The sequence below is a fragment of the Penicillium subrubescens genome, assembly GCF_028828155.1.
Source record: "Penicillium subrubescens strain IBT 31985 chromosome Unknown utg000002l_segment0_segment0, whole genome shotgun sequence".
Classification (NCBI taxonomy): Eukaryota; Fungi; Ascomycota; class Eurotiomycetes; order Eurotiales; family Aspergillaceae; genus Penicillium; species Penicillium subrubescens.
The window spans coordinates 5,385,298-5,413,157 of record NW_026643152.1 but is presented as its reverse complement, the minus strand read 5'-3'; the positions used below and the strand labels follow the sequence as shown (position 1 = coordinate 5,413,157).

Below are 27,860 nucleotides of genomic sequence, written 5' to 3'. Positions count from 1 at the left end.
CAATGGCATTGCCCCGCAGCCATGCAACAAAACCCGCACCGATCAAAAAGAAATCTATGTCTAAAGTGCAAGATATCTCGTCATAAACAAGGCATACCCCAGTTAGAGGTTTACCCCAACATTCCTTCCATCCACCCCACTCCAAACCTGATTTATGACCCCCACGTTCTCCCTCGCGGTATCGCGACGCTGTTCCGCCCCACGCTGTATTTCACGCGCATACTGCACGCCAAAGCCGTGCTGGAAGACTTCCCGAATATCCTCCAGCGTCATACCCTTCACGTCCGGGTAACAGAAAATGACCCCGACCCAGCCGAAGAAGCACACCGTCGCATAGAAACCGAATGCACCCGATGGTGTGGTATTTGCCATCCGTGTGAGAAAAGTGGAGGACACGATCACATTCGAGCCTCAGCAGCTCATCGTAAGCAACATAGTGCCCACGGCGCGAACTTCGAGTGGGCAGAATTCGGAGGACATCCAAGCGAAGTTACCTGCGCCGGCAGAGTAGAATGCCACGAAGACGACCATACAAACGAGGACAAGATCCGCGGCCCAGCTGTTTTTGTGCGAAGTAAGTTCGAGGTCGTGGTTGAGTGGGATCCAGTGGAAACAAATCGCGGCGAGTGTTAGCGCCGCCGCCATCACCCATAGTGTATGTAGGAGGATCTGGCGACGGCCGACACGGTCGACTAGAAGTAGATTGATCCAGGTGAAGGGTGAAGACGAAATTTGTGGCTGCGATGATAGTTCCCACCGCGATGGGTTTGTCGAAGCCTACGGCGGCAAAGAGCGTGCCTGAGTAATAGAGGATAGAAATGAATCCGCCGAGTTGTGAAATATCCATGAGACCACAGGCTGCGAACATGGCGCGGTAATTGGCAGGGATCACGAGCTGCTTGATCAGCCACCAAAGACTCTTGTCTTCGTTTCGTGTCCGGTCCACGTGAATCATGATATGCTGCACTTTTTGTTGGACTTGTAGCGGAGTTCCATCGGTGAAGATCTGGGCGATCACTTTGGCTGCCTCGTCTGGTTTATAGTGTTACAATAATTGTCGTGGTGACTGAGGACAGAACGGGAGCAAAGTGCAGAGGATTATGGCAGGCACGGCGCCGATGGCGGCCATGTATCTCCAACCAGCGCTGACATTTGCAAATGCGGCGCCGATGCCGTAGCTGATGAGCTGGCCCGTGGTGATCGAGAGGTTGTCGAGACTGATCATACGCCCGCGATGTTTAACAGGAGCTACTTCGACGATATTCAGCTGGCAAAGTCAGTCAATTGAATATTCAGAGTGAGGGAGGATGTGAAGCACGTACTGGGACGATCATCGCGGCAGAACCAACACCCAGTCTAACGATCAGACGGCCCACAGTCATTTGAGGGCTTCCCCCAAGTCATCAGCGAGCACTACGAGAATGGAAGAAATGATGCCGGTGTCATAACCGAATAGGAATCCGCCGACACCAGCGGTGATTGACACCAGCCAGGCATACTTGCTGCAACGTGTTGATTCAATCGTGTCCAAGTCTTGTACGTTCACAGACTCGCAATGTTCGATGGGGTCTTTCAAGTCATCCTCTTCGAATGAGGATTTTCCACTTTGGTCACTCACTATGGGCGTACAGGGTTGTTCAATTGAAACCTGTGGAGAGGTAAAAATCTCGCAGAATAATGAGATTGAGCACTTGAGAGATCCGACCCTGCTAGGACTGATATTTCACCAGCTTATATGGCATAAACCTCCAAGGGCATAATGCAGGAACGGGACTATCATGCATTATCCCGGGAGCAGCTCGTTGGCCAAAACTGCCGGAAGAATGACGCGCTGGGAGGGAACGCCGTCCCGCATAAGATCCACTTCCCAACCACCAATAGCGCATAGGCTAGTATGAGGTGGGGTGATAGCCTAGCTGCATAGCTCATTCCAGGCGAAACCAAATTGTTGTAGTCTTCATGGTATCAGACGAAGAGAAAGTTCTACTTAATTACCATGACCAAGATATAATTTCCATAAAGGCAACACTAACCACACGTCACGAGAATTATGCAAACATAGTTTGTGTGGCAACAGCCAATCAGAAAAAAGGCAAATCCCAAGATTTATACCCCGCACTTCCCCCGTGTGGAGATGGCCGGCGACGCCTGCCTTCAATTTCCTTCTTTACCACGCCCTTTCCCTATCGACCTTCCCATCTCTCTTGCAAGCATACATATTCAACTGTAACTATGCGGCGGAATAAGGCAGTCCCCTGGTAAGTGCCCCACGTCGGCGAGAAAGTACACCAATCACTAACGAAGTAATTGTAAAGCCAGGAATGCCGCAGTAAGTATGCCCATGAAGAATCGAAATATGCTAAATAGTGCCCACTAGTTGATGGAATGATCACTGACTGTCTAATTACATCGTGTTAGATCGACATGTAAAATGTGAGTGCATAGGTACACAGCAGAACGTGTGGACGAATTCTAATAAACGGCACTAGGTGATGGGCAAAAGCCGACGTGTCAACGCTGTGAGCGGACCGGAGCATCTTGCGTATGGCAAGAGAACCCCTCGGGTTTTCGACATGGCTCTAGTGCAAGTGCTCGTTATGACTTTTCCGATGATCAGCCGTGGCTTCCCATCGGGCGTGGTGCGTTAATTTCCATCATTCTCTTGCCCCATTGCATTCGATTCGTCATATACAGCAAATCAATTGCATCACTACCTCAATTTCGGGCTATGATGTTACTAGTTGCAATCGCTGACCCGAGACGGCAGTGGATTACAAATATGTGGATGAAACAGCCGACATAGCCCGAAGCTACACCCTGGGAGAGGGATTGCATCCCTCTCCGTCCCCGCCTTTGGCTCCCGAAAGACGCGAAAGTAAACTGTCAATTGACCATCGAACCCTGGCCGAGCCATCTATTCTGAGCGATCCGGTCGGCTCTTATTCGTCCGAGCATTGTCTGCCGCCGCCGAATCGGCCCGAGACTAGCCATTTGACTGGGTACTCGCCATTTCCCTTGCAGCTGTCCCCGAGAAATCATTCTTCGGTGTCGTCTTCTTCACCTCATTTTTCTCATAGCAGTCAGGCTTCGCCTGGGACGACGAGGAACCTTGTTTCCCTGGTTGATAATGGGATTGATCATGGACTCCCTAATCTTGATGAACATGAAGCTTGCTTGATGCGCTATTTCGTCGTTCAGCTTGCACCTTGGGTATGGGCGGCATCGTCCCCTCTAATTATGACCCTTCTCTATACTGACGTGATTGACTAGTTTGATTTATGCGATGGGGAAAGGCATTTTGCCTGCACAGTACCCCTGCGAGCTCGAACATGTCCACCTCTACTAAACGCTATCTTTACTGCCTCGGCAAGACACCTGAGCCGAGTCAAAAAATACTACAAGGGAAACCACGTCCATTACGGAGGAAAAGCCCTTCCAAACCTCACACCCGAAACCGCCATCCACTACCACAACGAATGTATCGCACACTTTGTCTCCTTATCGGATCACTCCCGCGAGGCGCAGGATGAGAATCTTCTGGCTGCAGCAGTAATCCTCCGCTTTTATGAAGAAGTCGACAGTCAGTGGATAAGCCTACTTCTACTTAATATCTTCTACTAACATTATCCCTACAGTGCCATCTATGGGCGAAGACTCCGAGAGCGCCCTTCGCGGTATCCAAGTATTTCTCGATGCCCAAGCCATCTCTGCCGTAGCAGGCTGCGGCCTGCGTCACGCAGCCTACTGGATCGCCCTCCGCCAAGAAATAATCACAGCCTTCAGCAAACAACGAACCTTCCGCCTCCCCCTCGGCCCCTGCGAACCCTACCGCACCTTTGAACCGGCCGACGACTACGTCTGGGCCGACCGACTGGTAATCCACTGCGCTGACGTATTACAGTATTGCTTCGGCTCGGAGGAAGAGAATCCTCCACGCGACAAATTCCAATCAACCTCCAGCATGGGCGTGTTATACCCACCGCCCTCCACGGATAAACGCGTCGCCCGGTACGAGGAACTGGTCGCCTTCCAGACCCTCTGGGCTGAAATGGGCCCGCCTAGTTTCAAACCCATCTACGCTCGAGGACCAGACCGCGCCCGCGGTGAGGTCTTTCCCGAACTCTGGTATCTGAACAACTGCCACGTCGCGGGTCTGCAATTCCTCGAACTAGCGCGCATCCTGCTCACAGTCTACAATCCCAAATTACCCCGTCTAGGCCCGGGTCAGCGCACGGCAATGCGAACGGTCGATCGAGAGGTACGCACGATTGTATTGAGGCTTTGCGGAATGGCACTGTCAAATCAACATAGCCCGCCGGGACTGGTGAATGCATTTGTGGCGATTGGAATGTGCGGTGATCGGTTCACGGATCGATTGGAGCAGGAGGCACTATTGGAAGTGTTGGTTAAATTGGAGGATGAGCATGCGTATCCCACGACGAGCACGAGGGAATTGTTGAAGGGGGCGTGGGGGTGGGATGGCTATGATGCCTCTGAGTAGGTCTTGGAGAGTGGATAATGTGTACCGTGTACTATTATCGATCAATGCACTCTGTGCAAGTCAATTAGCTTCACTTGCTGCTGTTATTATCTCCAAAAAAAAGTCCTCCCTGACGAGACTGCAAATTGTACAAAGCAGTACTTCGCCGCCACGCGATGCGGAGATCAATCTATTCTCACGCTTCGCCCCTGGCCGGGAATTCAGTCCACAATTGCATCACCCATCACAATCAACAATCTGAGCTCGTGACATATTTTTATGCTCCATCTCCGCATCTCAGGCAAAAAGATTGATTGAGATATTGAATCCTCGTGGGGAGCTCGGCGAACCAGCGAGTGAGGGGAAGTGGACCCTCTTCCTCCACGAAAGGCAATTGTCGCCGGTCTCCTTCTCGAAGTAGTCACAACCTGCATAGATTCAGACTGATCAGCTTCAATACAGGCGATACTTCGCCGCGGGGCAGCGATAGCTGTTTGATCTTGAAGGGAGCGGTATTCACCTATTTAACAGTAAGGTCTTCTCCTCGCCATGGCCATTGAAGCATTGCATTCTCTTCAACTCTCCTTCTCAGTTTCAATTCATTTACTACACGATCTCTAAAATGTCCCAGAAGCTTCAAGTTGCAGTTGCTGGCATTGGCCGCATGGGTATGAATCTTCCCAGAAAAAAAATCCAAATGCAATTGACCATTCCTAATTCCAATTGCTAATTATTCTGCTTGTACAGGTATGCGCCATGCCCGCCACTTCGCCACGCTCACTCCGCGCGCTCAATTGATTGCTGTCTGCTCGCCGGTGCAGTCTGAACTTGATGCTGCAAAGGCCGAGTTCGGTTGCCGTACTTACACCGATTACGAGACTATGTTGCATGAGGAGAAGACTCTGGAGGCTGTCGTTGTTGCTAGCGCTACTACTGTTCATGCCGAGCAGGCTATTAAAGCTATTGAGCGTGGCCTGCATGTTCTCTGTGAGAAGCCTATTTCTACTAGCCCTGAAATTGTAAGTCACGTTCTGCTTTACCATGCTACAATGTCCCGATAGCTACACTCTGCTAACAAGTATAGTCTCAATCCGTCGTCGATGCCTACAGCGCCTCTATTAAAAAGTTCCCCTCCCAGAAAGTCATCTGTGGCTTCAGCCGTCGCTTCGATGCCTCCTACCGTGACGCGCACGCCCGTATGGCTGCTGGCAACATCGGCACGCCCTCAGTATTTCGGTCGCAGACCTGCGATAAGCTGGATCCCAGTGGATTCTTTGTGGCATACGCCGAGTTCTCGGGTGGTATCTTCGTTGACTGCAGTATCCACGATATCGATCTGGCGCTGTGGTTCTTCGGTGAGGAGACTAAGGTCAAGAGCGTGACTGCTATTGGTATCACCGCTGTGCAGCCGGATCTGCGCAAGCACAATGATCGGGATAATGCGCTGGGTATTATTGAGTTCTACGTGAGTTGATCCTTGATCCGGCTTATAGAAACACGACCCTAACTCATATTTTCCTATCGCTAGGGAGGCAAAATCGCCCAACTCTACTGCTCCCGCATGATGGCCGCCGGCCAAGAAGACTGCACCGAAATCTTCGGCACAGACGGCAAGATCGCTATTAACACCCAGCCCCAACTTAACCTGGTTAACTTGTACGAATCGACTGGCATCCGGCGCGAGATCCCCGCGGACTACTACGGTCGCTTCCGCGAGGCGTTTATCACGGAGGCGAATGAGTTTACTGCTTCCTGCTTGGATGATACTAAGCCTCCTTTGCGCCTGGACTCGGCTGTTAAGGCTGTTACTATTGGCTGTGCGTTGCAGGAATCACTGATTACGGGTAAGAAGATTGAGTTCGATGAGAGTGGGAAGAGGGTTGAGGTTTCTCATCTGTAGGTGTTGGATGGGATTATTGAGGATCCATTTGATCTTGCCTTGCTTTTATGATAGCTTTTTGTATAGACCACTTCTAGTCAGATGAATGAACATAGACTTTCGAGAATTGATCGTACAGTGTAGTGTGTACAAAGAGTGAGTGTATGTTTTGACTATATCCTCCCAGTTTGTAGAAATAGAAAGCAAATAGAATATCGATGAGACTCACAATCAAAAACCCTATGGAGGTTGTTATGGAACTCTCGGCTCAGAATTCGAAGCCGATCCGGGATGAGCGTCCACAAGAAAATGCACCCACCCACATGAACCACCATGAAGGGACCCTGGAAATCATCAAACGTAGAGATATCGGGACACTTCCGATCCTACTCTATTTTCTTCTCGCTTCTCATAAATGATGCTAGGATTATCAATCCGATGGAACATATTGGTTAAGGTAGATCCTTCAAAGCAACCACGAGTCAAAGATTCATCGCACTGTTTCTACCGAGGATGAAGTTGTTAGCCGGACAAGTAACCATCAGGTCTGTCTTGTATCTTTCCTTATCATAAGTGACCGGGAATTCACCAACGTCTAGCAGCCTACAGAAACCTCACCCGAATCTCATCACTACATTAACCCTTTACTCCAAACTAAATCACAAATCAAAATCTAGGAAATGCCGAAGCGCTGCAATTGACTAAGACACGGACCAAACAGCCCAAAGATAGGTACTGTATACCAAATATGCCCCAAGGACACACAAGGCAAACAACAAACTCAAAACAAGAAAAAAAAGGATTAACTTGAAAAAAAAAGAGGAGAATAATGAGCGGGGGTAATAGGGCACACAGAAAAGGCGGGCAAGGAGCAAGATATGGCGTAGCAAAAAAGTACATCACAAGAAGGGTAGTTAGAGAAAAAAGGAAGAAAAAAAGGTTAGTCACAATTTGATTTTCTCCAAAGTTTGAGTTTTGGAGATTGAGACCCCCGTGGATCGTATTATTCAATAACCATTCTTCTCTTTTGTTTTTTGCGACGCGTGGGCCCATCCAGTGGAAGATAAGGAAATAAAAAAGGAACAAGGAAAAAGCTGCAACAGAGGTGTGCGTTAAAGGGGGATACCGTAAGGTGTCCAGGGTAAGGGAGTGTGCGTGTGTGGAGATGACAAGCAAGGAAATATGGAACCCCGTTGGGAAAAAGGGAGACGGGATCAAAACGAGAGCGATAGATAGCGGGACTGCATAACTGAAATGGCAACTTCAGCAGCGGCCGTCAACGGCACGAAGAGGAAGGAGCTGAGCGAGGGGTTTAACGGAGCGAGAAACCCTTGCGCTTGCCCTTTTCTTCGATGGGGCGACCGCTCTCCAAGCGAGCTTTCTTTTCCTCTAGTTCTTGGCGCTGCCGGTCTAACTGTTCCTTCATCTCGCGGTGTCGGGCATAGAGTTCGTCTTCGCTCTGTTTGAGCTTGCTTTCCTTCTCGGAAACCTTCTGCTGGAAGACCATCTTCATCTCGGCCTCCATCTTGGCGAGCTTCTGCTCGTGGAGAGTGCGCTCCTCCTCCTGCTTGACGGCAGGGTTGACCTCCTTGAACACGCTGGGGTCCTGAGCAACACCCATCTGGGTGAGCTTGTCCGAGCGGTAGTTCTCGTACAGGAAGTTGTTGGTGTGCTCCTTGAGCTCCTCCATGTGGGTGCGGATCAGCATCTGGCGCAGCTTGACAAAGTCACAGTGCTCCTCGTTGTCAACTTCGATGACACCCCAGGGGTAGCTACGGCCACGGACACGGCGGCCATCAGCGGCGGTGACCTCGGAGTTGGCACCGACGACAGCGAAGGGAACCTTGGACATGATCTCCTGGTTTTCGGCAATGGTCTCCTCGTCATCGAGCTCGTAGCGGGGACCCTCGAAGATCTGGATGGAGTGGTGCTGGATATCGGCAAGGATCTAGAAAGTGGGGTGAAAAGTACCAGATTAGTCTCAGAGTAATCAAACAACCCAAATTGAGAAAAGAAAATGGAAAATACATACTCTCTGCTTGAACAGAGCAACCTCCTCATCGGTCAGGGTATCAGCCTTGGCGATGACGGGAATCAGGTTGACCTTGGTGTGGAGACGGCGCATGACCTCGATATCCAGAGGCTTGAGGGAGTGACCGGTGGGCTGGATGAAGTACACACAGGCGTGAATGCGGTTGTCGACAATGTTGCTGCGGTTAACCTTGTTCTCAGCCTCAAGGTAAGTGTCGAAACGCTGCTCAATGTTCTCGACAATAGGGCGCCACGAGTCGTCATTGTTGACAAAGTCACCGAAGCCGGGGGTATCGATAACGCTCAGGCGGAGGCGGACACCATTCTCCTCAATATCGGCGCTGGTGGACTGGATCGACACGGTCTTGGGGATAATGTCGGCATTGGGGCCGGTACGCTCCTTAGGGGGTAGAGAGAGGTGTTGAACAGGGTGTTAACGAGAGTCGACTTTCCGAGACCGGATTCACCTGCGACGTAATCGTGTGAGATGTGCCCATGCAAGCCAATTGGCGGGGAATAGGCCGGAGGGAAGCGTGTATCTTGATGTACGTACCGACAACCATGACGTTGAAGTTGAATCCCTTGCGGACACTCTTGCGGTGCCACTGGTTGGGCAGGTTGGCGAAACCGACGTAGCCGGTCAGCTTGCGGCGAACCACGTTCTTCATGTCGTTGGCAGCCTGGGCTACGGCCTTGGGGTCGCGCGAGCTGACAGTCTGAGCATTACCGGAGCCCATGGGGTTGGTGCGCTCCACGAAAGGAGACTCCTTTCCGCTGGGCGTGGGGGAGTCGCGGGACGCGACGGGGGAACCGTTCGCAATCGGCGAAGCTAGAGAATCCATCAGTGACTGGTTCTGATGATTGTGGACGGTCCTCCCTGAGCGGTCGAAATCGTGGAATCCGCTCGGAGAGAGATGGGGACAGATGTGGAAGCTGCTTACACATGGCGACGGTCTTGTTTGGTGGAGGACGTTAAGGAGGATACGGAGACCAACACGAAAAAGATTCCCTAATCAATGAACAATATCATCAGTAACCGATTACACCAGAGTGGGGTCTCGTCATGATCGGGACAATAATAAAAAAGTTATTCGGGGGGAAGATTGAAACGAAGATCGAGAAATGCCAGGGATTCATACCTAGAGAAGATTGCGTCGGTCAAAAAAAGGGGGGGGGAAAGAGGGAGGGGAGAAAGGGGAAAAAGGAAGATGGATTCAAAAAGCGAGAGACAAGAAGCAGCTCAAGCAGTGCTAGCTCGAAGCGCGCAACAAAAGAGAATTGAAAGAGAGGGAGGGAAGGATGGGGAGGGAGAGGAAAGAAGCACTGCCAGTCTGGGAAAGAAAGGGGGGTGAGGTTCTCCGGTCGGGTCCAGTGATCAAGCCAGACCAAAGAGCAGCAGCCAGCCAAAAGAGCTATTCTGGAGTGGGCGTGGATCGACCCGCGTCAACCACAACTAACTAAAAACCACGACTTGCAGTACGATACATCATCTTTCCCGGCCCAATGGACGTTACTTGTGACCAGTAATTATTCTCTCTTGGACTACATGCCTTTCTAATGACTGGACGAGTTATCGTACATTCCTCGGGTCTTTGGAAGTGCATGTGTTCCCCCTCGTCCTACAGGGAATGCGGGCCAGACTATGGAAGTATTTGTATACGGCCAGTTGTCATGTTCTCGACCATGCAAGCCCAATGATCCACCTATTTTGAAACAGAGAGGCTTCAATGGCAAACATTTGGGATTCTATCAGACACAGCTTGTTAGAAACGAGATAGTTAGAATAGTAATCATCACTATCTGTATTCTTATGGTATCCAATCAAGACCACCGTTCTTCAGTTCCTCTCCCCAAGATCAGGGGTTACGGGGTGGATCACGTGAGTTCCACTGGGTGGATCCACCTCTTTACCGTACAAAGTAAACTGTTGATGTTGATATTACCGAACCACAAACCACCGAGTACTTGAAAGATATCAGAGAGCAATTTTTTCAACTAACGCCAGGATACACAAGGTCCCGTCCCAGATGAGGTCACCGAAAAAGAAAAAAAAAAGAAAAGGTGAAAGAAAAAAAGACCCAGCTATTCACATTTATTTCCCGGTCTTGCTCTTCTTCTTGGGCCGGGTTTCCTCGGCATCCGATCCAGCATCTCCATCATCATCATCATTACCCGCATCACCCATTTCCTCATCACTGTCACCACTGCTCTCGTGTGCCGAGTCGTACTCCTCGGCTACATCAGAGTCGGAGGAGGCATTAAAGTCCTCATCCACAGACTCCTCGTCCTCATCTGCGGAGCCGCGATCGGCCCGGACAGCCTCCTCGTCACTGGACTCCATCAAGTCGTCATTGTCAAGGGCAGCCTTGAGAAGGGTCGAGGATTCCTCGGCCATCTCGTTCTTAATACGAATGCCCTTCGCCTTGAAGAAGTCCTCCAGCGGTTGTTGCTCCTCACTATTGCTCTCGTTAGTTTACATGGCCAAGGCTCCTTTAGCTGTTGAGTGGGGCGCTTACCGGTTGATGTTGCTGAACTGGTGCTCGCCCAAACCCGACTTGAGGCTGACAGTAATATCAAAGGTTCGGCTGGCCGACACCGCGCCACCGACACGTGACATGGTCACCACTGCGACGCTCTCGAGCTGGACGTAGGTGGCAGGCTTAGGAACGAACATGAGGCTCTTGTCAAGGAAGTACAGAGAGCCCTCGTTGGCCTTGATAGAGCACTTGACGCCGTGGTGCCCGTGGTGGCTGATAAAGTCCTTGGACGGCATGATGACCTTCTTACCGGACAATCCACGGAAGATCTTGGTCACAACTTGGTGAATGGGCTCCTCATAGTGTGCCTGGAGCTTATCGCCGTACTGCTTCTTCAGCATTTCCCTACAACAGTGTCAATAAGATGAATTGAACGCGACCTTTGTTCGCATCTCGGGCTGAAACTTACTCTGTCATGTTCAGCTCCAGGCTAATTTCTTCATCTAACTTCAACTGCATGACCAGGAATGGGTAGCGAGTCTGACCCTGGCGAAGAGGGGGATCAAGACCGAGAACAATGAGAGTGTGGGTGTCGTCATTCTTCGGAAGCAAGAAGAACTTTTTAATGGCGGAGTATTGAATCTTGTAATCGTATGTTTTACCGCGGAGACGGAAGGATGACTCGTACATATCGATATCAAAACGACCTCTAGAAGATAGATGGTGAGCAGAGAAAATTTACGCCAGCCAACGGGGAGAAGAACAAACCTGGGCGTGAGATGAAGAACATCCAAGAAGGTCGCAAACGTATCGCCTGCCACGTCTCCAATCTCGGCCTTGTCCATGAGAGTCTCATAGAAGAGGTTCGCGGCATTCTGCTCCTCTACCTCTTCCTCGTTGTCCTCCTCATCGCCTTCGGCCTTCTCCTTCTTCACAGCTGTACCAGGGATGTAGAAGCGCATCTCGACCAGCTCATCGGGGCCCGCAGCAGCCTTCCGGCCACGGTTCTGCGTGCTTCCAGCGGGCTGTACGTTGGCACCGTTCGCCTGGTCTGCGGAAAGCGCGAATTCAACCGCCACTTCATTCTTGCCTGCGAGGTTGGTATTGGAGATCTCGGAGTAGGGGACTTCGAAAGCGGGTCGGTTCTGGACACTGAAGGAGAGCTCGGCCTTGGTGAACTCGGCCTTGCCCCAGTTCCATCCACGGATGGCATGTTCGCGGGTCTCGACATTGATGCCGTACCAGATCTTGAAGGCCTTGCTCAGTCGCTCGAAGTCCTAGTACAGCAAACCCATTAGCATAATGTCCTATAATAATATAACGCACAGCAAAGCGGATCCAGCGTACCTCCTGATCAAAGCCATCCAGCTGAATGACTCCTGAGCTTCGCGACAAGATCTTCAGCTCGTATCCTTTGGCGGCGCGACTCCACTGGGCGTGGCCGATGTTGCTGCTGTCAAGGGTGAAGGTGTCGCCACCGCCGGAGGGACGCCAGCCAAGACCGCTCTCAGCAAGCTTGCATTTTCCCGGTTGCTTCGAGAGGTCCAGGTAGACGTTGTCGAAGCTCTCCCTAAATGTTAAACATGGTCAGCGGTGTTCAAAGGCGTCTAGTTTGACGGCACTAGAAAGCTTACATGATGGAGAAGCTCTATCGGAGAATGAGTTGTCGGTTGAGAATTGAAAGAAAGATGATTTAGAGAAGTCTGATGGATATGACAGGTGATGGAAGCGGGGTTGGGTCGGAATGGTAGGAGAGAGGGTTTAGAGAGCTCTCAGATTTCTCGGAGGTCGCGTTGCGGCGCGCTGCAGGAGAGGAGGCCACTTTCGCCTTATCGGGCTTAGCGTGGTACCTGATTGATGCCTGGGAAAACGGGCGGTCACTTAATGTCGGAACAATAAATGACCGTATAGACTAAGAATGTTGCCCATGGTGCATTTTTAGTCTAGCGGTATTGTGCCCCATCTGTGTTCGACACTTAACGAGATGCATCTTCGGTCCTCAGATCATAGATCAGCATTACGTCTGTGGGGAAATTGTTACTAGAGCAGCGACATGAAGACCACTAAAAATAGAAATAGGATAAGAAAAATATTTGAAGAACCTGCAATAGCTACTATTGGCATCCAATGGTCATCTACCAAACTACTAAATGGCCGGCGTGAGTCTTCTTTACATATGCACAGCAAATGGTTGGTGCCTACCGCTACGGTGAATTTGAGATGCGCGCACCTTCTCCTGGCTCGAGTCCATACTGGGATGCCGCAAATATAAGATATGAAGCATATATGTCCGCACTCATCCATACCAAGTGACTCGAGCGAACCAAATAACAATGCTAATAATCCCACGATAAAGAGTAGATGTGAAGGTCGTGCTCCCTCTTGATGGTAGGTCATGTGACCTTATCAACTCTGGTATCTTATCATCATTTTCTGCTGGCTGTGACCGCTGCATTAAGTGATAGTGACGGTGTCAATACGACGTATGGGGATGGAGTTTTTTCCATCTATAGCTCGCATCCCCTGGCTTTCCTATCTTCCGTAAATGCCATGAGCTTGATCACGAAAGAGACTTCCAGCCTCTTGCTGGTTTCGGATTTCTCGCCCCTTCTCCCTACCTAGGTGGTCCCTCAACTTCCTCAAACACCTCACGAGATCTTATTAGCTAAAGCAATGATCAACTTGCAGCAGTCCCTGACCTTGACTGGTCTCCCGGTTGAGATACTGCTTCTGATTGCTGATTTTCTCTCACCGGCCGATGTAGCGTGTCTATCTCTATGCACCCGGTGGCTCATGTCTTTATTCGAGCCGGAGTCGCTGAGACACGGATTGCCAATTGGTGAACCTGGAGACTTGGTAAATGAGAGAGCCATCTTTTTGAATAGGCTCTCACTCGTCAATCCCGAATATTTCCTTTGTTCGATATGCATACAACTTCACCCCTGGAGAGCCTTTCCCTTCCCTTCGTCGAGGAGGATCTCAAAATGCTGTATCTTGAAATCCGATGACAACCGATACCCATGGTCTCTGTTCTCAATGCCATACCTACTGTGGCCAAGATGCAATCAGTATCGCTTCCACTTCACCCATCTCCAGCTGGTTAAGAGGCAAATTAATCACGGCCCACAGTACGGTATCTCTGCCCAGTCGCTATTTTACATCGAGGTCTCAATGAGACCGTGTTCAGAAGATGTTTTCCTCTCCCGAATGCAGAAAACCGCAGCCTCAAGTTCAAAAGGAAAAATCCAGTCACCGATGAAGACATGCCTTACTTCGTTTGAGGCACGCATATGCCCAGCAGCTCCGAGTCTGTGCTTGCGCATCTAGTCCTGGTCAGTGGTCAGCCGTGATAAAGCGGCAAAGCGGCGAAGCTGCTGAATCGCGAAGATTTCGTCTTTGGTTGTGAGTATGTCGCTTTCGAAAAACCCTCTCAGGAGGGTCCCACCCGTTCGCATGTCTCGGCCTATCTCTCTGGCTCATCGAAGGCCGCTGAATATGGGAAATGCCCCAAATGCAACACAGAGTGGCAGATCGAAGTCCGAGACTTTGGCACTCAGGAAGTGAGCTTGATTTTAACTCGATGGATTGATTTTGGGCCTGGCATAACGCCTCGGGACCCAAGGTGGAGTGACCACGTCAAGATTCAGAACAGCTGCATGGTCGCTGCCGAAGACATCGTTGCTAGCCTTAGACTGCGTTTTGAGAGTAGCTTGCCAGAGGGTGGTAAGAGTATGCCTTGTCAGAAGAGGAGCTCTATTTTCGCAATGCGTCTTTGTTGACAGGGAAGAAGTACATGCGTTGTATGGAGGAAGCCTCCCTAGGATGGTGCTTACGGCCTGGCTCCCGCCGGCGTCACTCTCCCGGCTGTGTTTTACTTTGAGAGTACGTCATACGGTCTAATTCAAGGCTCAGGTTTGCCTACTGAGAACTTGTACTTGAAGGTTCTGTTGATTGCCGTTTCCGAATTACTTGGGTCAGGCCCCCCATCGTCCTTTACTAAAATGGATAACAGGAAAGGCCCCCATACACAGAACAAGGCACCCCTTCCATTCTCTATCCATTTTTCTCTCTTTCTCATCAATTTATTTCCATCTTATTACTCGATTAACCGTTGATGTCGCTCCGCCGTTATCCCTCTAGGCTATCTTGAGAAGCCGTCGGGGTCTAATTCAGATCACGTCGACCTTCTGCTAGATTCCGCTTGGGACAAGTCATCCTAGTTTCCAGTCAAGCCAGCTTCTGTTCAGCCGCGGCTCTTAGGGAGAATTCGTCCACGGAGGAGTTCCGGCTCGGTACTCTATGGAGATAGGCCCCTAGGAGGGCAAGCGAGGGTGGCGAATTCCATTTTACGCTGACCGGCCTGAGACCCCGGCCTTGCGTATATCTTCATTTCGAGCATTTACGTATCTTTAATAACACCATCAAGTGTTATTGGAGCTATGAAAAGGCCCTGTTAATAAGAGAGGTTGTTAATCAATCCAACCTAAAAAGGGGAAAGACGAGCATGGCAATGCCCACACAGTTGACTGCGCAGAGGAATCAAAATTAAGTATAAGAAAGGATACACAAATAAAGCAAAAACATAAACATAAACAGCCATACTATGGCGATGCTCGCCTAGCGCCCACCATTCGGTCGTGGGCGGCTCACCGCTGTACGCACTTGGGCTTCAGGCGGCTCCAGGGGGCAGTTCACCCACCTGAATATTCTTCACCCAGAGGAGTGAAGCCCTTTCCCAAATAGGCATTTCTGCATTCCTACCAAGAGAAATATTTCGCGATGCGGGAGCAGATACCATGTCCTTCCCTTTTATGCAGTGACTGCTAGTTGACCTTACCATTTTCTATACCTCCGTTTATCTCGTACCACTATATCTCAGTTATCTTTGCACCATTGTGTGATAGTCTGGCTCAATGCTATACTTCCGTCCGGATATATAAAGTTGGCATCCACCCCTGTGTCAAGTAGTAGCCGTATCACTGCATCTCGGGGACCTGACTATGAAAAGATAGCCTAGCCCAATGCTATACCTCTATCCGGATATATAATGTTGATATCCGCGCCTTTGTTAAGTAGCAGCTGTATCACTGCCTTATATCCTCTTTTTACTACCCACCATAATGCTGTGAAGCCTTCGCTATCTTTCGCTATCGTGTCTGCACCCTTCCCAAGCAGCAGTTGCACTATTCCTCTATTACGTTTCTTAGCCGCTGCTTATAATGCTGTCTCTCCATCATTAGTCCTTATTGTTATATCCGCCTCTTTGTTAAGTAGTAACTGTACTACTGCGTCTTGCTGAAGCGTCACGGCCTTTATTAGTACTGTGTAGCTATCTGGATATACTATGTTGATGTCTATAGCCTTACTAAGCAGTAGCTATATTACTACGCTATGACCCACGAGTTGCAATTTCGCGACGAGAATAATTCCCCGCCAAATCGAAGGTTCTCTCGGTCTTTTCAGCACTTTCATCGAATTGAGCAGTGCTCGAAATAATGCAACAATAGATACTATCTGATTCTTGCCATCAATCAAGTACACGTGCAAATAACATAGTCGAAGGAAACTCGGTTTTTATTTCCTTGTTTAAGCCTTTTTATCTCAGCTACTGAGTCATTATACCTTTTTTGCAGGAAATGATTAGGATGACTAGATATAAGTATTTGTTGAACCTGGAATAATAACCTGAACTATGAATCCAACTGGCAATTCAAGCAGCTTGAACTAACTGAAAGCCCTTCTTTCATCCTTGGTGTAAAATACATAGGTAATCGCTTCCTGCCGTTCAGGTGGTCTTTTCATGCGATTCTCCTCGTATAGGCATAGGTCCACAATATCGAATCAGGTGACTCTATCATTCCCCACATTCAATACATGTTTCCCACTTTCCCCACTTCTCACTTTAAAGACTTACCTACGTGTCGGAATTAACGGTCGTCGGAACCAATTTCACGCCGCATCGGGGTTTCGGGTCTCAAAAAGTCCGATTTATAGACAACAGCTTCAAAGGCATTATTACTATAAATTGACGCCCAGGTTCGCAATTCATCGTGATGTTGGCAATCACATTCTCTAAGAATCCATTTCAATATCAGATTGCTCGAATTCTTCACCATGTCACTCGACTTCGACCCTGTGGAAACAATTTTCCAGTCATCCAAAAAGCCCGAGTCAGCTGGAACTGGATACAGTGGTCTTGATACATCTCGTGTGTTCCTATCGGAAGGTCACTGCCGAACTCCAGAATGCAGACCACTTCCAGTTCCTCTGATCTGGGACCGTGACGTTCCACTTCGTATGCGCGATGGTGTTTATATTAGAGTGGATATATTTCGCCCTCAAGACTCTACGGCCAAGTTACCAGCTCTCATGGCGTGGAGTCCTTATGGTAAAACCGGGGCTGGTCAGTTTTACTATTAACCTATCTCAATTTTGCCTCTACTAATTTCTTAAACTTGAAGGAGTCATAAGCTTGGATATGATTCCCCATCGAGCAGGTGTTGCAAAATCCACGTTATCTGGTTACGAGAAATGGGAGGCTCCCGATCCGGTCGAGTGGTGTGCTCGGGGTTACGCAGTGGTGAACGCTGATGCCCGTGGGGTTTTCGATTCCGAAGGGCATATTCGGTATGTAATTCCAATGAAAAGAGTCTCTATATCTCTTTTCGTTCCCTATTTTCTATTGTATTAGGCCTAACAAAAGGGTATAGATGGCTAGGGATCGGAGAAGGCCAGGATGGCTATGATGCAATTGAAGAGATTGCCAAGTTACCTTGGTCTAACGGACGGGTTGCACTTGCTGGTAATTCGTGGCTCGCAATGGCTCAATGGTTCATTGCAGCTGAAAATCCACCGCATCTCACCTGTATTGCTCCTTTGGAAGGGGCCACAGACTTCTACCGGGAAACGTTGTGTCGGGGAGGTGTACCCTTCAAGCCCTTCTGGGACATGCTACGCACATGCTTAGTGGGACGCAATCTGGTCGAAGATCCTGTTGCAATGATCGAGAAGTACCCTGAGTGGAATGCTTATTGGGAAGACAAAAGAGCACGACTAGACAAGATATCGATCCCGGCGTATATCTTGGCTAGCTATTCGACTATGATCCATACCGAAGGATCCTTTCGGGGATTCGAGGAAATTTCATCCAAAGACAAATGGCTCACCATTCATGCCACCCAAGAGTGGTTTGACCTATACTCGAAAGAGCGCATTGAAGATCTTGCCTGCTTCTTTGACTTTTATATGAAGGACTGCAGTAATGGCTGGAAAAACACACCTCGGGTTCGGGCGTCGATCCTTCCATTTAATAAGGATGCGATGACAAATATTCCTTTCTCTTCTTGGCCGCCTCGTGAAACAGAGTATCGGAAGCTGTATTTGCAGGCTTCTAACACTTTATCCGAGGAGTCGACAAGCTCTTTTTCGAATAAAGTCTCCTACCCAGCTGACCTGCTAGGTACCCAAGGAGGAAATGAATCTGGTGAACTGTCTTTTTCATACACATTCAAGACATCTAAAAGACTTCTTGGGTATTCGAAAGCTGTTCTCTTTCTATCGGCCGATCAAGCCGATGACATGGATGTGTTCGTGCAGCTTCGCAAGGCTGATATTCATGGCAATCTCCTTGAGCATCTGAACATTCCCCTGAAAGATCTCAAACTTTCAAATATCAATGAAGTGGAACAGATCAATCCCTTGAAATATCTTGGCCCTCCTGGTATTTTGAGAGCTAGCCATGCGCAGCTTGATTCTACTCTTTCAACCGAGTTCCACCCTGTTTATACCCACAGAGATCCCCAGAAAATTACTCCGGGTCAGATTGTCAAGCTTGAAATTTCTATTTGGCCAACTGGAATCTCATTTGAAGCTGGTGAGAGCTTGGTTTTGAGGATTGGTGGTCATGCTCAGGTATTGGCAGAATTCTCCGCTCTGAGAGGCAAGTGGCTGTCTGAAAACAAAGGCACCAATTTTGTTCACTTTGGTGGAGAGCATCTTAGTTATATCTGTATTCCGTTTGTATAAGTATGTCATCTCAGCTCAGGTAACTTTGATTTTCGAATCTATCAAAAATGTTCCTCCGCCCTCGTGTCCCCCCACTTGCCCTTATGCCCTCATGCCCCATTGCCTCATGCCCAATTATGCAGTAGGCTTCTTCAGGCTGCATTACATTATGTAGGCTTATCGCATCTAGTAGTGTGATGGTCTATATAGCCTGATTTCTTAGCAAAATGTATAACAATCTGGCTCTTACTATCATCGTTATATTATGATTATCGAGGCCCGACCGTGTACTTGAAGCTTCTCGTATTAACTTCTACTATCGAATCCTATCTTTCTGGTTTACATACTAAAGATGGTACGCCCTGAGATTGATCTTGATACTTATAAAGATGAGATTAATACCCTTTTCAACCAGCAATATACATAGGGAAAATGGAGCACTAGCTTGGGATACGAAGACTAGATTATATGCTAACTATTTTTTTCACGAAGACGGCGTACGAGATACATGGCTTTACACCTCACCTCAGACCAATCACGCCTCGTCCAATGCAAAAGCTCCGGCAGGATGGCATTCAGACGAGACCTGTCTGCCAGTCGATTCTATCACTAACCCATCGTGTAGAACAGTGCCGCGAGAATGAATCGCCCGCCCATCCACTTGATCCAATAGCCACCCCGCAAAGAGCTGTTACTATTTCTAGGGAGCCATAGGTTTGCGCATTATCTGCATCTAGCTATCACCAGTCCGTAGATTGCGTACTGCTTGCCAGTCGTTCCAAGGCCCAGATACCAGACCTTCCTCGAGAAGGTATCGGTACCTCTGGTTAGGCGTGCAGATAGCATCGGTGCGTAGCATCCTATATTTGTCTAGATCGTATAATTTCCACTTATGGGTAGAAGTGCTGATTTAGCCGAAAATGCAGTTTGATCGTTGGGTAACGTATCATGCTCGACGATTTTACCCCACCAAATTGGCACAGGAACTCTGCCTTATTGCCGAGAAGTGCGGCAACCTTACAAGAACCCCGACGGATAGCTTCTAGAATGGCAGGGCAGGACACAGTGATTGGGATTAGCCGGCTGAGATTGGGGGTTGGCAATCTTTTTCTAGGGTTCAAAATACCTATTTTTACTTCTTGCGCGAAGCTTGAATTTCTATTCAAGGACGTTATAGGTTAGTATAAGATCTGTGTTCAAAATGTGGATCTAGCGGAGATAAGCCGAGCCGACGGCAAACTGTGCTCTAGTGGACATCCACCTGGTGGTCCCTGGCTGGAACGGCCGCCACGGCCAACGGGGGCTGTCCAACGGAATCCCCAAGATCACCCACATGGTGAATGATCGTCAAACAGAGTTCGGCCAAGACTTGCTTCATCGGCCTTGTCCTTTATGGCGTTGCACAAGGTCACCCGGCAGCTACGGTTGGCGGAACTACGGATAGAGTTGCATCCATCCACGCTGCCCATGCAGGCCATGTGCTTTGGATAAGAGTGGAGACAGATTCGTTGGTCGGAAATACAAGTCTGCTCGCCGCCGTCAAACCTCACGTTCTCGGGCTGTTAAGGTAGTCCGCTGCCTGCCAGATCAGTTCATAAGAGAACACGGGACAGAAAAGAAACGACCCGGCATCTCTGAGAAATCTCCGAACAGCGACACAACGGGATTCTTTTTACCTGTGTCGTACCTCCGTCACCATGGTCTTTGCTAGTCAATTTAAGCTCGCAGCTTCAGTGGCAGCAATCGCCCAGCTAGCTTTTGCAGCGAACAACAACACCAGCGCTATTAATTCGCAAATCCGTCTCGCGTACCATGGCGACAACGGCATGATGGTATCGTGGAACACGTTCCACAAGCTCGGCAAGCCTACCGTTCACTTTGGCCTCTCGGCCAGCAACCTTAACGAGACGGCCTCATCGAAGATTTCGGTTACCTACCCGACCTCGTTGACTTATAACAACCATGTCCTTCTCACAGGCCTATCTCCTAACACCACCTACTTCTATCTGCCCGCCCACCTAGCCGACTCCCACTCGTCAGTGCCCTACAACTTCACCACCAGCAGGGTTGCCGGCGATATGACCCCCTTCTCCATCGCGGTTGTTGTTGACCTCGGCACTATGGGCACCCGGGGCCTGACCACTAGCGCTGGCACGGGTGTCAAGCCCCAGAACATCCTGAAGCCCGGAGAGACCAACACCATCGAGTCACTGACCAAATACCGGAACGATTTCGACTTTATTTGGCACCCTGGTGACATTGCGTATGCGGACTACTGGCTCAAGGAGGAAATTCAGGGTTTCCTGCCAAACACCACCATTGAAGGGGGTCACACGGTTTACGAGGCCATTCTCAATGACTACTACGACCAGATGATGGCAGTTACCGCTACCAAGCCCTACATGGTCGGCCCTGGCAACCACGAAGCTACGTGCGATAACGGCGGTACCACCGACAAAGTCCACAATATTACTTATACAGCTGACATCTGCGTCGTGGGTCAGACCAACTTCACCGGCTACAAGAACCACTTTCGCATGCCGAGTGACATCTCAGGTGGCACCGGAAACTTCTGGTACTCGTTCGACAGCGGAATGGTGCACTTTGTTCAGCTCGATACCGAGACCGATCTCGGTCACGGCCTGATCGGTAACGACGAAGTTGGCGGCGCTGAAGGCATGAACGCTGACCCTGTCAATGCCACAATGGATGCGCAGACTAAGTGGCTCGAAGCCGACCTGGCCGCCGTCGACCGTGCCAAAACTCCCTGGGTCATTGTCGCCGGCCACCGCCCGTGGTATCTCAGCCATGCTAACGCCTCAGGCACCATCTGCTGGTCCTGTAAGGACGTTTTTGAGCCGCTTTTCCTCAAGCACAGCGTTGATCTGGTACTCTCCGGCCACTCCCACGTCTACGAGCGCCAGGCTCCCATTAACAACAACGTCTACGACACTGCCGAGCTCAACAACCCCACGGCTCCCTGGTATATCACCAATGGTGCTGCCGGTCACTACGATGGCCTCGATGCCCTCGATACCGCCCGCAAGAACTACAGCCGCTTCGGTCTTGACACTTCTAATGCTACTTACGGCTGGTCTAAGCTGACTTTCCACAACTGCACCCACATGTCCCATAATTTTATCGCCAGCAACAACGGCAGCGTCCTCGACACTGCCACTCTTTTCAAGAACCGCAACTGCAGCACCGGCAAGATTACCAAGGCCAACTCGAGCACTGATACCGCTTAGGCTGGTGCTGCCATCGCTCTACGAGTCTCCAGCTGCGTGTGGGGTCCTCTTGCTACCCTAGTCGCTGCTACAGGTACGTGTCTGTAGATTAGTTGCTTTAGGCTTGTCTTACAGCGATTCTCGAAATCGCCTTGACCATCACACACTCAAAAACTTTGTCTAGGCCCCACCGCCAAGGCCTTAGTGAAGATCATTTATTAAACGAGCCCCATTATCCGTGCCTTTCTGTCCACCCAAACTGCTACCCGCTTTGGATACGCCCGCAATCCCGGTCACTGTTTTACCAGTAGCCTACTACTAGCCAATTCAACCGCCTAATATGCCTAAAGATCGTGGTCATGATGAATCTCGCATGGCCGAAGCCTGCAAGGCGGTATTATCCTAAAAGAAGCCGAGAATCGCGAATATTTCCTGTATCTGCCACGTATAGGAACAATCACTAATATGCTAGTGGACTGAATAAATGGAAGAGATATTGATACGGAGTTACGGAGTGGAGTAAGTGACGTCGTTTGAATTGTTTTGAGCCTAGTAGGGGCCTACCTATATACGATTAGGGACGCTGAGATCTTGAGCCCTAGAGGAGGAATACTATTTCTGCGATTAGTAGATACAGGCATTTAAACTCTGCTTTTCTTCTCACGTATGTACAACTAGTGTGATATGATTAATACGTAGTTTTGGATGTTCTCGCCCCGTCCCGTGCTGATATTCATAGTTACCCTTCATTAAAGCATCTGACTAATACCCTAGTGACATTTTGGGCGCTTCAAATAGACTACTGGAATCCTGGAGATTAGGGCTTTGATGATTTAACTGGGTGTCGAGGTATTCTTTTTCTTAGAATTACCTAGGTTCTGTTATTAAGGGTGGCAAGTCTGTCCTTGTTTGGCGCCTAATAATAGGTATCTAAGAATTTGCTATATGGAAAATAGCTATTCAGTTACAGTGCGATAGAAAGTATTATTACCTAGAGACCGTTACCTAATATTTATCACCGCCTTATAGAAGCCGACAGTGAGAGTCACGACCTAATATAGGTATGTATGGTGGGCGTGATCTGGGCGAATGTCACGGGGCCGTTTAAGTAACCAACCTAACCCCTCCCGGGAATATAAAGAAAGATATTACTAATTTGAGGCGCTTTAATTGGGAAAGTAAACCATATATTAGGCTATGGGTGACTTTAAATTTATTTTCCTCGCCTCTTTGGTCAGATTCTTCACTGCGTCCTTAGAGAAGAGGTATCCAAAATCAAACCAGACCAGACGGTTGTAATGGCCGCGGTAGATATTCCAGGGTCAGCTCCGACCAGGAGAAGTCTTCAGCTCCCTAAAGACAGGAGAGGGAGACGGAAGGGTAGGTGAGAGGGAAAGTTTAGCGACGAGGCCACGTCGGAACTTTAGCGGCCGTCAGAGGGCTCGGGTCAAGAATAGAGGGCGTTCAGGCGTTCAGGTGAAGGGGCCTGAAGGGGCTGAAGAATAAAGCGGTAGAGGCAATAGTGCTAACGACTGGAAAAATAAAAGAAAAACAAAACATACAACAGCCAGGATTCGCATGTGGTCACCCACCATACTACTAACTGGCCGGCGTGTGGCTTAAGTACGGCTGAGCGGACGGGAAGCCCTGTTCTCCACACCCTATGGTCGTATGTACTTGAGTACAGATTGAAAAAAGATATATTCTCTAAGTTTTCTCTTAGGCCATGCATAGAGAGCCGAGAATGGGCTTGTGCGTAGTAGACTAAGCAGAGAACTACTGGGCGAAAGATGCTGGCTTAAGATATCCGACCTTTTCGTGGGCTACGTTGCTTATTTAGGGCCTTGAAAGCGGCGAATAACATAAACCGCCCTATCGAAACGACAGAGCCATTTTTGAAAATTATCAATATATATCGGCGCGAATAGTCTGTTCCCTAACATGATTACTCGGTTATCTCACCCTCGTCCCTGCCAGCGTCCTAGCTCTGAAGCTAAACCTTAAGCCGTTCCATGTTTCGGAAGCTCGGCCTTCTCGTGTAAAACCAGTGCCCTTGGGACATGACTTAAATAGCTCAAGCGCTCCCCTCTCTTTTAAGTCAACAACTTGTTTATTCTAGTCTGCTCAAATTTGCTTCGTCATGCTAGATTATCTCCGTCTCAAGATATGGGCAACGCTCGTTCGTCTGATCTTTTGGTGGAAACGCCCTGCCATACATGGAAAACCAGATGAGATTCTTCAGGTGCCAAGTCGCGACCTGGGGAGAACAATCAAAGCCAACTTCTATCATTCAAAGTCCAACAAGCCATCTCCTGTCCTAATAAACTTCCATGGGAGCGGTTTCACCGTACCCTGGCATGGCACCGACAATGAATTTGCTCGCCAAGTCGTTCAAACAACGGAATACGCCGTCCTGGATGTCGCCTATCGACTTGCCCCAGAAAACCCCTTTCCCGCCGCGATTCATGACGTTGAAGACGTGGTCAAATGGGTGATTGCGAACGAGCAGGATTTCAATACGTCCCGTGTCTCTATCTCCGGTTTCAGTGCCGGCGCAAATTTAGCTCTTGTGACCAGTACCCAACTGTTCCCCTTGGGAACCTTTCGGCACGTTCTATGCTTCTATCCACCAACCGATCTAGCCCAAGATCATTACACCAAGGTCCCACCAGACGCAAATGGAAATCCCCTTCCCCCGTGGATGTTGACCGTTTTCACCGAATGTTATGCGTCGGGCCTGGACTGGACAGATCCCAGAATATCTCCGCTCAATGCTGCTGGTAAAAGCTTCCAGCGAAATACGTTGGTTATCACCTGCGCTTACGACAATCTTTGTGCCGAGGGGGAGGCTTTGGTTCAAAAAATACGTGACGCTCAGGGTTTTGAGGCTGTGGTTCATCGCAGGATGGAGGAGTGTGATCATGCTTGGGATAAATCATACCTTCCAGGGTCTCCTCAGGAGAAGGCTAAAGACGAGGCCTACGACTTGGCCATGGAACTATTGAGAAGATAGCACATTCTAGTTAATTTGTGAACTTGCTATTACTAGATGTTGGAATATCCTTTTGCAATACATAGTCATGCTTCAGATGGAAGCTCAATCAATCCCATATTTGGGAGCCATTCCCGAGTTACAACCGGTTCACTTGGGAAAATATCCCGTCGTAGAAATTTCTGAACTTACTACTATTGGTCTGCATTTTGCTTGGAAAATGAATCATATGCAGTGGACCACAATGTTCGTCGGGCTGTAATTCGCGAGGTTTAAGATTACTGATCTAATTTGGTACCGGCCAGGATTTAGCCACCCACAACCGAAGATCTTCGGGCTCAGTGCCCCGGAGATAATCCCCGCTTTCAACTACAACCGAAAATCTTCGGCTCTGCATAAGCCGTCCCTGGTGTGTTGCGATAGTGTCTATTTGTGATTACTCCACATGCTGCCTCGGTGACCAATATGCAGTTTTAGAGTAACTGCCAGTTGATCGAGCGTCCATCTGCAGGTGGGCGACGAATGACTACGAGCATCTTCGTATACGGAAGCCACCGGGGAATACCCTGACCTCTAGTATCTTTTCTATAGGTGCATCTAAGGCCGCAGTAATGGCACATTATAATTTTGATTGAGTCAGACTTGGTGTCAGAAGAGGAAAACTTTCGTGCCGTTGTCCACGCGGGCAAAGGCAAAGTTGAGCTGCAATTATTTTACCATGATGGCAAATGAACGAATTAAGGATCAATTTTTTGTTCCAAATGTTCCATAGCTTTTGCAGACATCATTAGCACCTCCAGTCCAACGTTCTACGCTCTATCATGGCCAGTGCCTAGAGATTGTCGCATCTCACATGACAAAGCAGGGATATCCTTAGTTCGGTGGAAGCCAAAATCACCTATTTGGGAATAATTGATAGGTAGTATTCCGAGGCATTTTCGTAAGATTAAAATTTAAACTTTGCTTCAGGTACGAGATACGGCCTGGTGTCTCAGTCGTTAATGGCTTTTTCTCAAACCCCAGGTTTGGCGGGGAAATGGCGGGGGTGCAGATCCTGACAATTCAACCGTGCAGGATGCATTCAGATATTGTTTCAGAAATCATCTCTGAAGAAGGGAGATTGCACTTGTTGTTCATATCAAGCCTTTGAAGGCAATAAACGCCTCGGTAGCCTTGAGGAATCCAAGACTATTTCCTCGTGAATGATGAAGTGTGTGCTCGAGGCTCTGTCTATATAACTAGTTCCTGACGCCGTGCTCGAGTAGATCACGCCAAAGCTGAGCAATTCCAAACAATTAAAAAGCACAATTCGAGCAACAATCTGAAACCATGCTCTTTCTTCCAATTTTTTTGTCGACCATTCTTGGTTTCACAGGCACCCACGCCACGCCTTTGGCAGCAACAGGCCAGATGAATCACGTTGAACGCGATGTTGGATTGAATGCGTTCTTGGCCATCCTTCTTGCCAATATGCCAGCTATCAATGCCCCTCTGACCGAGGCCACTAGTCTTATTACTGCATTTGATAAGATCCTTGGCACTTTGACTGGTGCCAGAGACACACGAAATGGGTTGGGAGGGCCATGCAAAGAATGGACCGTTATCTTTGCTCGTGGTACAGCCGAGTCGGGCAATGTGTGTATCACAAAATGGCTCTCTCTGGCTAAGCACTAGCTAAAAACAGCCTTTTTCTGGTTGGCTTAGGTCGGGGTCCTTGTTGGACCACCCTTGTTTGATGCTCTGGGTGATAAATTCGGATCTTCGACACTCGCCATTCAGGGAGTCAATAACTACTCGGCATCGGTTGAGGGGTACTTGGCAGGCGGAGACCCAGCAGGAAGCTCTGAAATGTAAGTCTTACACCAGAGCAAATGATGCCAAGCGAGCAGCATACTGACGTTGCTCAAAGGGCTCGCCAAATCGAGGCAGCGAAATCCCAATGCCCCGATACAAAATTGATTATATCCGGTTATTCTCAAGGTTGCCAAATCATGCATAACGCAGTCTCTAAGCTTCAAGCCACAACCGCAAGCTGGATTAGTAGCGTTCTGCTCTTCGGAGATCCTAGTACGCGTACATCTCAATTTGATTACAGAATTTTGTTAACCAGAAACAGTGAATGGCCAACCTCTTGCAAGTGTCCCCTCCTCTAGAGTATTCACATCGTGCCACGCTGGAGACGATATCTGCAATGATGGACTCCTTATTGGTCCTGCCCATCTGACCTACGCCCTGGATGTCACTGCTGCTGCCAATTTTGCAGCTACGCGTGGCTAAGAGGCATAGAGTTCGTCGCGAATTCAATATCGCTTCGAGCTGAAGGGAGCGTCCTGTGCGAGACTTCTCCACAATTATCTTTTCCTGGCCATTTATCTTGCCTGTGTAACCATACCGTGGAGGAAATTGGGCTGCCAGAGATTTGTATTTTTTTTGCTTCTTTTTCGCTTCCCATTGAAGCAAAAATTCCAATGTAGCTATAGCGAGCGCGAACTACTGGGATGTCGAGGCCATATTTTTAAGAGGTTGCACCCAAAGAAGCCACTCGCTTGACTCGAAGATCTTTCGGAGAACAGCTGAAGATAGATTTTTTCTTCAAAATCATTTCTAAGTCATCTGTCAAATGTTTTCTTCTCAAGGGTAATCGCACGTCTTAGTGTCAAAGATTACATGCAGGTGAATCCATTCCTCGAGCATCATCAGTCCACTTAGTAGCTTTCGTATCTAAAGTGCTAGATCTTTCATTTCATTTCTGCTGTGGGATCTCCGAAAG

The 27,860-nt window shown here is 49.1% G+C and overlaps 9 protein-coding genes across 9 annotated transcripts; 6 read left to right on the top strand and 3 right to left on the bottom strand.

The window, feature by feature from the left end:
• Positions 1-102: 102 nt before the first annotated feature.
• On the bottom strand, positions 103-1,382 carry N7473_003289 (Myo-inositol transporter; the record flags this gene model as incomplete). Its single annotated transcript, XM_057149229.1, has 5 exons — positions 103-410; positions 495-738; positions 782-1,032; positions 1,141-1,267; positions 1,323-1,382. 5 exons carry the CDS (start codon positions 1,380-1,382, stop codon positions 103-105), a joined length of 990 nt encoding a protein of 329 aa, XP_057012883.1.
• Positions 1,383-2,232: 850 nt separating this feature from the next.
• N7473_003288 (uncharacterized protein) lies at positions 2,233-4,501 on the top strand (the record flags this gene model as incomplete). The annotated part of the gene is made up of 6 exons (XM_057149228.1): positions 2,233-2,258; positions 2,320-2,329; positions 2,490-2,639; positions 2,761-3,210; positions 3,271-3,580; positions 3,636-4,501. The coding sequence occupies 6 exons, from the start codon at positions 2,233-2,235 to the stop codon at positions 4,499-4,501; spliced, it is 1,812 nt and encodes a 603-aa protein (XP_057012882.1).
• Positions 4,502-5,102: 601 nt separating this feature from the next.
• On the top strand, positions 5,103-6,380 carry N7473_003287 (uncharacterized protein; the record flags this gene model as incomplete). The annotated part of the gene is made up of 4 exons (XM_057149227.1): positions 5,103-5,148; positions 5,228-5,499; positions 5,565-5,945; positions 6,009-6,380. 4 exons carry the CDS (start codon positions 5,103-5,105, stop codon positions 6,378-6,380), a joined length of 1,071 nt encoding a protein of 356 aa, XP_057012881.1.
• Positions 6,381-6,947: 567 nt separating this feature from the next.
• On the bottom strand, positions 6,948-9,738 carry aspB (septin AspB). The gene is made up of 5 exons (XM_057149226.1): positions 9,530-9,738; positions 9,332-9,399; positions 8,858-9,219; positions 8,392-8,790; positions 6,948-8,307 (listed from the first exon to the last, which is right to left on the bottom strand). Exons 2-5 carry the CDS (start codon positions 9,333-9,335, stop codon positions 7,672-7,674), a joined length of 1,401 nt encoding a protein of 466 aa, XP_057012880.1. The 5' UTR covers positions 9,336-9,399; positions 9,530-9,738; the 3' UTR covers positions 6,948-7,671.
• Positions 9,739-10,482: 744 nt separating this feature from the next.
• Positions 10,483-13,118, bottom strand: N7473_003285 (FACT complex subunit POB3; the record flags this gene model as incomplete). The annotated part of the gene is made up of 7 exons (XM_057149225.1): positions 10,483-10,846; positions 10,907-11,272; positions 11,337-11,576; positions 11,636-12,144; positions 12,215-12,437; positions 12,502-12,515; positions 13,098-13,118. 7 exons carry the CDS (start codon positions 13,116-13,118, stop codon positions 10,483-10,485), a joined length of 1,737 nt encoding a protein of 578 aa, XP_057012879.1.
• A 3,863-nt stretch (positions 13,119-16,981) lies between these two features.
• On the top strand, positions 16,982-18,892 carry N7473_003284 (CocE/NonD family hydrolase; the record flags this gene model as incomplete). Its single annotated transcript, XM_057149224.1, has 3 exons — positions 16,982-17,270; positions 17,329-17,494; positions 17,578-18,892. The coding sequence occupies 3 exons, from the start codon at positions 16,982-16,984 to the stop codon at positions 18,890-18,892; spliced, it is 1,770 nt and encodes a 589-aa protein (XP_057012878.1).
• Positions 18,893-20,568: 1,676 nt separating this feature from the next.
• Positions 20,569-22,119, top strand: N7473_003283 (purple acid phosphatase family protein; the record flags this gene model as incomplete). Its single annotated transcript, XM_057149223.1, has 1 exon — positions 20,569-22,119. The coding sequence occupies one exon, from the start codon at positions 20,569-20,571 to the stop codon at positions 22,117-22,119; it is 1,551 nt and encodes a 516-aa protein (XP_057012877.1).
• Positions 22,120-24,238: 2,119 nt separating this feature from the next.
• N7473_003282 (uncharacterized protein) lies at positions 24,239-25,111 on the top strand (the record flags this gene model as incomplete). Its single annotated transcript, XM_057149222.1, has 1 exon — positions 24,239-25,111. One exon carries the CDS (start codon positions 24,239-24,241, stop codon positions 25,109-25,111), a length of 873 nt encoding a protein of 290 aa, XP_057012876.1.
• A 1,308-nt stretch (positions 25,112-26,419) lies between these two features.
• On the top strand, positions 26,420-27,367 carry N7473_003281 (cutinase family protein; the record flags this gene model as incomplete). The annotated part of the gene is made up of 4 exons (XM_057149221.1): positions 26,420-26,725; positions 26,795-26,940; positions 27,000-27,157; positions 27,207-27,367. The coding sequence occupies 4 exons, from the start codon at positions 26,420-26,422 to the stop codon at positions 27,365-27,367; spliced, it is 771 nt and encodes a 256-aa protein (XP_057012875.1).
• Positions 27,368-27,860: the final 493 nt, after the last annotated feature.